This window comes from Oncorhynchus kisutch, linkage group LG20, assembly GCF_002021735.2.
Source record: "Oncorhynchus kisutch isolate 150728-3 linkage group LG20, Okis_V2, whole genome shotgun sequence".
Classification (NCBI taxonomy): domain Eukaryota; kingdom Metazoa; phylum Chordata; class Actinopteri; order Salmoniformes; family Salmonidae; genus Oncorhynchus; species Oncorhynchus kisutch.
In genome coordinates, this window is record NC_034193.2 from 9,716,069 (window position 1) to 9,728,817 (window position 12,749).

Genomic DNA, 12,749 nt, shown 5'->3' on the forward strand with positions numbered 1-12,749 from the left:
TGTGATGGATAACCTGTGTGATGGATAGCCTGTGTGATGGATAGCCTGTGTGATGGATAACCTGTGTGATGGATAGCCTGTGTGATGGATAGCCATTGTCCGATCATCTCAAAACTAAAAAATAAACTGCCAGATGGATGCTTCCCCCAGAACTAGCTAGTTTCTAGTTTCTGAGCCACTTCTCAGGTTCAACAAACAGAACAGGTGTGACAACCTGATTGGGTGTGGGGGGGGGATGCTAAAATGCAGCACTTTATGTAACACATTTAGAATGTATTTGCTTGTTTCGATACAAGTCTACCTGTTTTACATATGACCAACCACCTGTCATTTGGGTTACACTTAGACACTGATCTTACATCAGTTTTGCGTTTCTCCCCCAAATGATAAAGGCTCTAAATTTGGGTTCGTAAACTGGACTCAGATCCGTGCAAACCCTCTGGTTTGAACCCTCTAGTTTACATTGACGTCACAGGAAGGCGGCTCTCTGGCGGCTCTCTGCGCGCACAGGTGTTCACCACAGGTGGATGGTGAGGAAATGTGCGTCCTGTAAAACGAGTTCAGCTCTTCCCTGCCGTTATTTGAGCTCAATCACTCATACAGCTTAGGTATGGCTCACAACTGCGTGGGGAAGTGTGCGCCGTTATTTTTCCTAGCCATCGCTTTTGACGTCTGCGGTTTAATAGTTATTTTAGTTGGTATTTTCGCCGATCTAAAGTTGGACGGTCACTTCTACGGTGATTTCCTAATCTACACTGGTGCACTCATCATTTTCCTCAGTCTGGCTTGGTGGATTTTGTGGTACACGGGCAACATAAAGGTTTACTCTGAGGACTTTGATAAAAGCACCCTGGACAATTTTGCGCACTGGGCAAGAAAGTTGTCGGAACCGCTCTCGAAGAGCAAGATTAAAACTCTGGAAGCTGGGGAGAAGTGCAAGTGGAATGGAAAGGAATCAGTGAACGGAACGGTTCCTGATCAAACTCTATCACGAATTACGTGTGAACACAGCAGCAGCCTGACGGGACACGACAATCTAGGATATGACCGAAGTTTTGACCACCAGCCTACAGAGAAAACGGTGGAGTTGGGGATTCTGAATAATTCTGAGGTGTTGCAGAGCATTATGGATGGAAAAGTGGTTAGGCTTCTCTGACACACAGTTGGTAGGTGATTATCCAAAACAACTCATTACCTGTGGCTCTTTCTAGGTCGGCACAAAAAAAACTGAACTCATTAGGGGCAGCAGTTGCTCGTGGGTTTATGTACCCACATCCATATTTTGCCATGGGGATGTTGAGAAAATGTTGCAATTTTATAACGAATTTCCTGCAATAACACATTTTGCCATAGGCTGTAGATAAATGTTTTCCGTTTTTAATATTATATCTGAGTGAGAATAACTAAATCAATGCAGGCCCCACCGTAGGTAATTCGACCATGATAATAAATTTAGATAGCTGATTTAGCAATCTAAAAAATCTTCACATACATGGGCTAATTGAACGACTTTCGGTGACTTCCATAAGAAGATAAACTGCTGATGCACAACCACATTTAGAAATGGCACCTTGTGTATTCTACTGTTCTAAATCGCAACAGTAATTTGAGACACCGACTGAGTTTCATAAAAAATTATAAATGACTTTATTTTTGGCCAGGGTTAATCCGAGGGCCTTCAAAAGGTTACGCCAGTGGCCTAACCTTGATCTAGGTGAGTTTTTGGCTCATTCTATTGTTAGATTCAGCTTGATGGTCTGGGATCAATTTCTTTATAAAAATACATTTTACATGAAAATATAAGATTCACCCACTCAAGGTAAACATATTTGCATTATTTTTTTTGCTAAATTTCTAACTAGCATTTGACACCAAAACAGCGGCCAAGCCTCATTTGTAGTCGTTTGGACTGTACATAAATCCATTTCATTTCCCTGGTTAGGAACTCTATCCTCCCAAAGAGTTTAATGTTGCAACTCTGACATAATCCCATTTCTTAGGCTAGTCCTGCAGCTATCTTCCCACTCAATACAACAGCAAGGCTAATGTCTGTTTTGGCAACATGTACTGTAGACTGTGTCAACATTCCCTCGGCTCTCTTACCTTGAAGAAATGACTAAACACCAGTAGGTTACAACCAGTAGGTTGCCACATCTAATGATCCATTGGGATAGAACACAGTGACGTTAAGAGGGTAAAACAACATTGCAACGCTGACACATTTCTGTCGTGCCACTCCTTAGAATAGAATCAATCAAACGGGTATCAAAAGAGATGCGTATCCATGAGGCAGTTCATATGACGACACTCCTCGCTCGTCTTGGGGACTATGCAACGTCACATCTAACTGATGCAATACACAGTGCATTCGGAAAGTATTCAGACCCCTTTCCACATCTTGTTACATTACAGCCTTAGTCTAAAATGGATTAAATCAACAACAACAAAAATAGCCTCCTAAATCTGAACATCCCATAATGACAAAGCAGAAACAGCTTGTTAGAAGTTTGTGTTAAAGTTTTAAACCGATATCACATTTGCATAAGTATTCAGACCCTTTACTCAGTCATTTATTGAAGCGCCTTTGGCAGCAATTAGTCTTAAGTCTTCTTGGGTATGACGCTACAAGTTTGGCACATCTGTATTTGGGGAGTTCATCCCATTATTCTCTGCAGATCCTTTCAAGCTCCGTCAGGTCGGATGGGGAAAGTCGCTGCACAGCTATTTTCAGGTCTCTCCAGGGATGTTTGCTCGGGTTCAAGTCTGGGCTCTGACTGGGCCACTCAAGGACATTGAGGCTTGTCCCGAAGCACACAGCCAAGACTCCGCAGGATTGGCTTAGGGTCGTTGTCCTGTTGGAAGGTGAACCTTCACCCCAGTCTGAGATCCTGAGTGCTCTAGACCAGTTTTTTTTAAATCAAGGATCTCTCTGTACTTTGCTCCCTTCATCTTTGTCTCGATCCAGATAAGTCTCCCAGTCCCTTCTGCTGAAAAACATCCCCACAGCATGTTGCTGCCACCACCATGCTTCACCATAGGGATGGTGCCAGGTTTCCTCCAGACGTGAGACTTGGCATTCAGGCCACAGAGTTCAATCTTGGTTTCAGACTCTTGTTTCACATGGTCTGAGATTCTTTAGATGCCTTTTGGCAAACTCCAAGCGGGCTGTCATGTGCCTTTTACTGAGGAGTGGCTTCTGTCTGGCCACTCTACCATAAAGGCCTGATTGGTGGAGTGCTGCAGAGATGGTTGTCCTTCTGGAAGGTTCTCCCATCTCCCCTTGAGGAACTCTGGAGCTCAGTCAGAGAGAACACCGGGTTCTTTGTCACCTCCCTGACCAAGGCCCTTCTCCCCCGATTGCTCAGTTTGGCCGGGTGGCCATCTCTATGAAAAGTCTCGGTGATTCTAAACTTCTTCCATTTAAGAATGATAAAGGCCACTGTGTTCTTGGGGATTTTCAATGCTGCAGAAATGTTTTGGTACACTTCCCCAGATCAAGCTTTTGAAAGCTTGTGTTTAACCCTTCGCCTACAATGGTCCCCATGGAAATATAATGAACATAATAACTAAACCTCTCCAAAATCCATCTGTTCAAGGAATAGAGATTTCTACACGGGCTGCGTCTCCATCCGCCTCATCCGCCGATGTCACCCTTCAGCATCTGCGGTGAAAGGTGGCAGAGTTAGAGTGGTGTTTGTCAGACCTTGAGACATTCCGAAAAATCGGTCTTCTCACAAAAATGTCTGTAGTCTACAAACTAAACTCTATCTTAAAAGCTGAGACTCTCAAGAACACGATGGTGTTATCTGTTTTGTCCTGGGACACTCAAGACTCATCTGAAGATCCCTTGTACTAGTTTTAAATACGAATGTAAGTATATTTGGAGATCGTTTAGTGCCTAAATATTAGGGGATAAATACATGTCAACAAAACAATTGTCATAGTTTCCTGGTCTTTCTTATCTCATACAAGACAGACACTTCAGAACAAACTTCCTTTACATTTTTGGGGGCACTATTTGTTCCATGTAGTGAATCTTGAAAATGTTATTCATTGCGTTTCTATTGGCTAATAGCAGTAATGCCAAATTCAATGTTTCATCCAATATTTTTTTGATACCTTAAATGGTCTTAAAATTCCAAATCATGAATGATCCTTGGTATGACCATCTTAAAACAATTTATATGTTAGCTTAATAATAATAATAATAATAATTAACCTTTATTTATACAGGTTCTTCTCATTGAGATAATATCTCTTTTCCAAGAGAGACCTGGTCCAATAGCAGCAGGGGGAACAACGTTTCAGACAAAACAACTTACATACACTAACACAACATTAAACAGAACTATAAACACACATACAGTACAACAATTACATATTACATTAAAAACACAAACATCTTGACTAAAAACAGCTGGCCTAAAAAAACAATTACGCTCTTCTATGATATATACATCGATCAAGTGTTTAAACTCCACCAACGAAACTAGATCATCACATTTTAAAATGTTCAGGAGAGAATTCCAGGACCACGGTGCTAAGTAACTAAAACTATTTCTACCATGACCTGTTCTAATTTTTGGTACTGTTAGAAGCAAATGAGAATGGGACCTTAATTGATATTTATTTACTGACCTGACAAAAAAAAAGAACAGAGATAAACTGGCATTTTACCCAATATGGCCTTATAAATCAGTGTATACCAGTGTTTAAGCCTACGCACGGTCAATGACGACCAGCCAACAGCGCTGTAGATTAGATCCTGTTCATCCGTATTCAGGATATTTCCATTTAACCTTCATTTAACCTTTATTTAACTTGGCAAATCAGTAAAGAACAAATTCTTATTTTACAATGACGGCCTAGGAACAGTGGGTTAACTGCCTTGTTCAGGTGCAGAACGCCAGATTTGTACTTTGTCAGCTCAGCGATTTGATCTAGCAACCTTTCGGTTACTGGCCCAACGCTCTAACCACTAGGCTACCTGCCGCCCCAACTTGTTTTACAGGGTCAGCCATATTAGTACAGTGCCCCTGGAGGAAATTAGGGTTACGTGCCTTGCTCAAGGGCACATTGACAGATGTTTTACCTTGTCGGCTCGTGTATTCGAGCCAGCGACCTTTCAGTTACTGGCCAAGCACTCTATCCACCTGCCGCCCTGCAAATATGTTGTCAAATGCGAGCTGTACGTTGCAAGAAGTGGATCTAATATTTTTTTGAATATTCTGTTTTCTTGGAGTACCACCTGCAACTGGACAGAGAAGTTTATAAGACAACGGTGCCTTCCTGAATCGAGAACGAATTAAGTACTACCAAGTAAACGTTGGGAGAAAATTAGCTAAACAGAAACATATCAATGGCTAAGTAAATTAAATGAATTAGCTAATGATAGTCGCTTTATTTAGTATTGGCTAACCTCACAGAATCCGCCATGCCCCAGGCCCTGATTGCACACTTCACTTTGCTCATGAATATCTGTCATAATTAATATTCTTTCTCTACTGGCTGCTACAGTCAAAAGAGCCTGTGGCCTTTGGCAGATTTTAATGAATAAGTCTGGCCATTCCTATTCAGCTTCACGACTCTTCATGTACAGGCTTGTTTACCCACTAGTTTAAAGCAGTGCTTCTAACAAGGGTGGCAGGCGGGTGGTTCAGGCTGAGGTCCAGGCCCCCTTGGAACGTAGCCTGCAATGCATCTTAATGGGCTTCAGTCCAGACCCCCTTGGGATGCTGTCTGCAATGCATCTTAATGGGCTTTAGTGCTGCTATTGATTCTATTGGATGGAGTTGGGTAGTCCTTAAGTCACCTGTAGCAGTTTTATTTCAGTGGGTATAATAGGGGATTGATTTTAGAGTAAAAACGACGATAAGCCAAGGGACTTTTTGAGATGGATTCAAGTCTTTATTGTCGTCTTTCTGGGCATTTCAACTGAATTGCAGGGAACAGCCAGAACAGGGAAAACATTCATTTAAAAGTACCACTCCCATACAGGCCATGAACTGGTGATTGTCACATGATTCCGTACAAGTGGCAATTGTTGACCCAAGCTTTTAACTTGTGAACGTGAGCTGTTTTTCTCATTCCGCCAGTACACACACAGGCCACCACCAAGGCACAACGTGGCTATTGTACGAGCCACCTGTTGCACCCCAGTTATGACTAATAGCTTGTCTTCATTGATAATGTTTGGCAGCAAATGACAAGTGCAAATAATGGCTGTGGAGAACATAAGAGCGCTGATATTTTAAGCAAACATTTTTCTCAGTGTACATTCAGTGATTCCAGACAGTATTGAACAATATCAACTAATAAGTAATGTTTGCCAATGGGCCTATTAGTTGGTCCCATGTTTCATGAGTTGAAATAAAACATCCCAGAAATGTTCCATGTGCACAAAAAGCTCATTTCTCTCAGATTTTGTGCACAAATTTGTTTACATCCCTGTTATAGAGCATTTCTCCTTTGCCAAGATATGCCACACCTGTCAGGTGGATGGATTATCAAGTAGCTGATTAAACAGCATGATCATTACACAGGTGCACCTTGTACTTGGGACTTAAAGGACACTTTAAAATGTGCAGTTTTGTCACACAACACAATGCCATATATGTCTCAAGTTTTGAGGGAGTGTGCAATTGGCACATTGACTGCAGGAATGTCCACCAGAGCTGTTGTCAGAGAATTTAATGTTAATTTCTCCACCATAAGCCACTTGCAATGTCATTTTAGAGAATTTTGCAGGCCAGCCCAGGACCTCCACATCCAGCTTCTTCACCTGCGGGGATCATCTGAGATCAGTCACCCGGACAGATGATGAAACTGTTGGTTTGCGCAACTGAAGAATTTCAGCACAAACTGTCTCAGGGAAGCTCATCTGCGTGCTCGTTGTCTTGATCTGACTGCAGTTCGGTGTCATAACCAACTTCAGTGGGCAAATGCTCACTTTCAATGGCCACTGGCACGCTGGAGAAGTGTGCTCTTCACAGATTAATCCCGGTTTCAACTGTGCCTGGCAGATGGCAGACAGCGCGGGGACGGTGGACTTATGGTATGGGCAGGCATAAGCTACGGACAATGAACACAATTGTATTTTATCGATGGCAATTTGAATGCACAGAGATACTGTGACAAGATCCTGAGGTCCATTGTCGTACCATTCATCCGCCTCCATCACCTCATGCTTAAGCATGATAATGCACAGGCCCATGTCGCAAGGATGTGTACACAATTCCTGGAAGCTGAAAATGTCCCAGTTGTTCCATGGCCTGCATACTCACCAGACATGTCACCCATTTGGGCATGTTTGGGATGCTCCGGATCGACGTGTACGACAGCGTGTTCCAGTTCCCGCCAATATCCAGCAACTTCTCACAGCCATTGAAGAGGAGTTGAGACAACATTCCACAGGTCACAATCAACAGCCTGATCTGCTCTTTGCGAAGGAGATGTGTCACACTGCATGAGGCAAATGCTGGTCACACCAGAAACTGACTGGTTTTCTGATCCAAAAAAATGGATCTTTGACCAACATGCATAGCTGTATTCCCAGTCATGAAATCCATAGATTAGAGCCTAATGAATTTATTTCAATGATCTGATTTCCTTATATGAACTGTAACTCAGTAAAATCTTTGAAATTGTTGTGTTTTTATATTTATTTCAGTGTACTTGACAGTCTGTATCATTCATTGTCCTGTGCATGTGTCCAGTGAGATTGTATTGAAATGTTCTCATGTGATCCTCTGAGTCATTTAGACAGAAAAGAACAGTGAGTCCTGTTACCTCATCACTTTTTGAGGCATTCTATGGCGTTACATACAGTAGCTTTAGGATATGGGTCATGTAGGCACATACTATTGCTTCATCTCGTTTAGGAACATGTAGACACTCCTACCATCTCTCATCTGTCCATGTGATATAACACATGGTGACTGAAACATTTGAATCAATAAATCTTTATTGTCCCAGAAGGGACGTTGCGAAATAACACAGTGCTAGGAAATATAGGTGACTAAAACCATTTTTGTCTTCTTGGTGTTCTCATTCTCACTCGCTCTTTTCCTCTGTTGCAGGTGATCTCTGGTTCTCCGTTTTTGAAGAAAGTATGCCTCGCTCCTCCCCAAGAGCTGCTTTTTAAATCCATACAAGACTGTAAACCTTTTCGCCTATATGAACTAAAGACACTTTAAATATAGAAGACTACTTTCATTCAGGGAGAGGCCCCGCGCTGAAGCAATCTCCGGGCCCTGCGCAAAGGATAGAAATGTCTGTGAATTTTACTTGTAAATGGATAAATAACTAGATTATTTTATGTCCTGAATTTTACATGGTCTGTTTTGAAGATGTTTTTTTTTTGAAAATAATAACGCCATTTCTCTGGGTTCTTAATCAGACATCTGTGACTGGATAGCTCACACAACAACAAAGATATTGGATTCCACTTCTGCTGGAAGTAGGTGTTATTCAGACAAATTGAGGTTCCAGAAAGAGAGAATTAATTAGATAATTATAATATTCTAAATCCATTTGAGGGACATCAACAAATCAAAACAACTTCCAAAGCTCAGATCCTTTATTCATGTTTGTGTCTGGTTAGCAGATCAATGCTACATACCTATCCGACTGGTCTGTTTGGGGTGTGTTGATTGCACTAAGCTGTCTGTCTGCCACTGGTTATACTGATGACATATTCCCTACACACACACACTGAGACGGTATAGAATGTATCATGTAGAACAGATAAGACTGTCTGTTCTATTCATTATATTTCTATATGCAACATCCTGAACCTAGCTGAATACACACCGGCATAAGGACTATCTCCATTCCAGAAACTGCCTTGTCACCTGTAAAAAAATTAAAAAAATACATCTTTACAAACATTCTCATGCCTCTACCGAACATGAACACTCCCCAACATTTAAATCCACCTGTAAGGGTCTAGGATAAACACCTAATGTGGTTATGTTAAGGACAGATGTCCAAAACCCCACGGTAAGGTGGTAGAAGAATGTTTCACCTCTTGTCTTGTCATCATTAGTGAGACATAAACACGTCTCCCCTTGACTGCAGTCCTGCTGTAGGAACTATGTGATGTTTGATGGCTCCAGCTCATTGGAATGTACCAGGGTCTTTAAAACGCATCCTCTTCCTTGCTTCCTCTTAATTCAGTCTGAAGCACTGTAGTGTATGGTAGATTACCTGAACAACCTACACTCAGCACCTGTACAGACACTCAGCACCTGTACAGACACTCAGCACCTCTACCTACACTCAGCACCTCTACCTACACTCAGCACCTGTACAGACACTCAGCACCTCTACCTACACTCAGCACCTGTACAGACACTCAGCACCTCTACCTACACTCAGCACCTGTACAGACACTCAGCACCTATACAGACATTCAGCACCTGTACCAACACTCAGCACCTGTACAGACACTCAGCACCTGTACAGACACTCAGCACCTGTACCTACACTCAGCACCTGTACAGACACTCAGCACCTCTACCTACACTCAGCACCTCTACCTACACTCAGCACCTGTACAGACACTCAGCACCTGTACCGACACTCAGCGCCTGTACCTGTACCAACACTCAGCACCTGTACCTGTACCAAGACTCAGCACCTGTACTTGTACCTACACTCAGCACTTGTACCTGTACCAACACTCAGCACCTGAACCGACACTCAGCACCTGTACCTTTACCGACACTCAGTACCTGTACCTACACTCAGCACCTGTACCAACACTCAGCACCTGTACCAACACTCAGCACCTCTACCTACACTCAGCACCTCTACCTACACTCAGCACCTGTACAGACACTCAGCACCTGTACCGACACTCAGCACCTGTACCGACACTCAGCACCTGTACCTGTACCTGTACCAACACTCAGCACCTGTACCTGTACCAAGACTCAGCACCTGTACTTGTACCTACACTCAGCACTTGTACCTGTACCAACACTCAGTACCTGTACCAACACTCAGTACCTGTACCAACACTCAGCACCTGAACCGACACTCAGCACCTGTACCTTTAACGACACTCAGTACCTGTACCTACACTCAGCACCTGTACCAACACTCAGCACCTGTACCGACACTCAGCACCTGTACAGACACTCAGCACCTGTACAGACACTCAGCACCTGTACCGACACTCAGCACCTGTACCGACACTCAGCACCTGTACCTGTACCTACACTCAGAACCTGTACCTGTACTGACACTCAGCACCTGTACCTACACTCAGAACTTGTACCTGTACCGACACTCAGCACCTGTACCTACACTCAGCATCTGTACCTGAACCTACACTCAGAACTTGTACCTGTACCGACACTCAGCACCTGTACCTACACTCAGCACCTGTACCTGTACCTACACTCAGAACTTGTACCTGTACCGACACTCAGCACCTGTACCAACACTCAGCACCTGTACCGACACTCAGCACCTGTACCGACACTCAGCACCTGTACCGACACTCAGCACCTGTACCGACACTCAGCACCTGTACCTACATTCAGCACCTGTACCTGTCCAAACACTCAGCACCTGAACCGACACTCAGCACCTGTACCGACACTCAGCACCTGTACCTGTACCTACATTCAGCACCTGTACCTGTACCAACACTCAGCACCTGTACCGACACTCAGCACCTGTACCGACACTCAGCTGGATTCGCTGCCTTCTCTTCTTCACATCCATCTTCCTGGACGCTACAGGCCTCATTCTGTTCTTCCTGGGCATCTTTGCTCCCTTCAGCTTCTGGGACCTCTTGGTCTTCTCCAGAACCATCATCATGTTTCTCAGCCTGAATTTCTGGTACGTGGGCAACCTGAAGGTGGACGACTTCCTGCCCAAGTGACCCTCTACTTCTGGGGCTTAGAGAGATACGGTGGTAGAGGTGAGGACTGGTGATGTGGGTCTAGAATGGGCATGGAGTGAAAATGTAGTAATTACAACATAACGTTTTGAAGACAGAGAATCCACCCTGAACATCAATTGTGTCTTTCTATAATCTAGGGTACCAGTGAGGATTTCCTAGACTGGACAACTTGTTACAGCTGTTGATAAAGCCAGGTGTACAATACACTACTTTTGCCTCTCGCATGAAACAACAGTCTTTCCTGTAATTTTTTAATGCTTGGAGCAAATCCAACACAACACATCACTGAGCAACTGCCTCCTTATTTTCAAGCAAAGTAGTGGTTGCATCATAGTATGAGTATGCTTGACATCGGCAAATACTGGGGTGCTTTACACCAAAGAAATGGGGTGGAGCTTTACACTAGACACTGGGAGATGAATTCACCTTTCAGCAGGACAATAACCTACAACACAAGGCCAAATCTACACTGGAGTTGCTTACCAGATGGCAGTTAGTGTTCCTGAGTGGCCAAGTTACAGTTTTGACTTAAATCTGCTTGAAAATCTATGGCAAGACTTCAACATTGCTGTCTAGTCATGATCCCCAACATCTTGACATAGCTTGAAGAATTATGAAAATAATATTGGCTAATATTGCACAATCCAGGTGTGTAAAGCTCTTTGAGACTTACCCAGGAAGACTCCCATCTGTAATGACTCTTAGAGCCTTACCCAAGAAGACTCCCAGCTGTAATGACTCTTAGAGCCTTACCCAAGAAGACTCCCAGCTGTAATGACTCTTAGAGCCTTACCCAAGAAGACTCCCAGCTGTAATGACTCTTAGAGACTTACGCAGGAAGACTCCCAGCTGTAATGACTCTTAGGCTTACCCATGAAAACTCCCAGCTGTAATGACTCTTAGGCTTACCCAAGAAGACTCCCAGCTGTAATCACTCTTAGAGACTTACCCATGAAAACTCCCAGCTGTAATGACTCTTAGGCTTACCCATGAAAACTCCCAGCTGTAATGACTCTTAGAGACTTACCCATGAAAACTCCCAGCTGTAATCGCTGACAAAGTTTATTCTAACATGTATTGACTCAGTGGGCTGAAAACTTATGCAATAACTATATTTTTAAGTTATCAAATGTGTGATTTTCTTTTTTTAAAGTGTTGATTTTTCTTCCACTTTGAAAGTACCAAGTATTTTGTGTAGATTGACCCCAAAAAATGTACATTTAAATCAATTTTAAGCCCACTTTGTAACAAACACACTTGAAAACCACTGCATATCTCGATAGGACTTCATGGTTTAAATTAAGGCTAAGATGTTCTGAAACACCTTGAAGTGTATAAACATTTGTTTTGGTAAATACTTAAATATTTAGCTGTATTCTATTCTCTTTCAGATTCATTCTTTGCTGGAACTACATCACTGCGTCATGATCATTGAGTGATGTTTACACCTCCACAAGACTGAAGACTTGAGACTGTCGCGTATTCTGGGAACCTGGCTTTTTATAACGTCGATACTGTTTTGTTTTTGAGGCTGTGAATTTTTGTTGGTGTTTATCACATTTATGATGTTTTTTTGAAGGTTGATTACAATGTGAATATTACAACTCTTTTAAAAAGATTGCGCTGAATTGAATTGTACAAATCTCATTAGACTTTTTTTTTAGAGTTAACAACAACAAAAAAAGCACTGTTACTTTACATTGAAATAAGTTGTTTTTCCCCCACTGCTGATTTTCCTATTGTGAAATCCGAGTGTTCAGTTGCTTTCACCAGACAATAGAAACCAGTTAAACTGGGTATGTCGCCTACACTGGGGCAGGGAATGCTCTCACTT

General features: G+C 42.8%; 1 protein-coding gene across 2 annotated transcripts; it reads left to right on the top strand.

Annotated features, from left to right (window-relative positions):
* The first annotated feature begins 500 nt into the window (after positions 1-500).
* Positions 501-11,627, top strand: LOC109865968 (flocculation protein FLO11-like). Of its 2 annotated transcripts, none has more exons than XM_031798836.1 (2): positions 501-1,170; positions 8,079-11,627. In XM_031798836.1, the coding sequence occupies exon 2, from the start codon at positions 9,196-9,198 to the stop codon at positions 10,945-10,947; it is 1,752 nt and encodes a 583-aa protein (XP_031654696.1). In that variant the 5' UTR covers positions 501-1,170; positions 8,079-9,195; the 3' UTR covers positions 10,948-11,627. The 2 variants fall into 2 exon arrangements, with proteins under 2 accessions (XP_031654696.1, XP_031654695.1); XM_031798835.1 differs by having other exon boundaries at positions 501-1,166.
* The last annotated feature ends 1,122 nt before the right edge of the window (positions 11,628-12,749 follow it).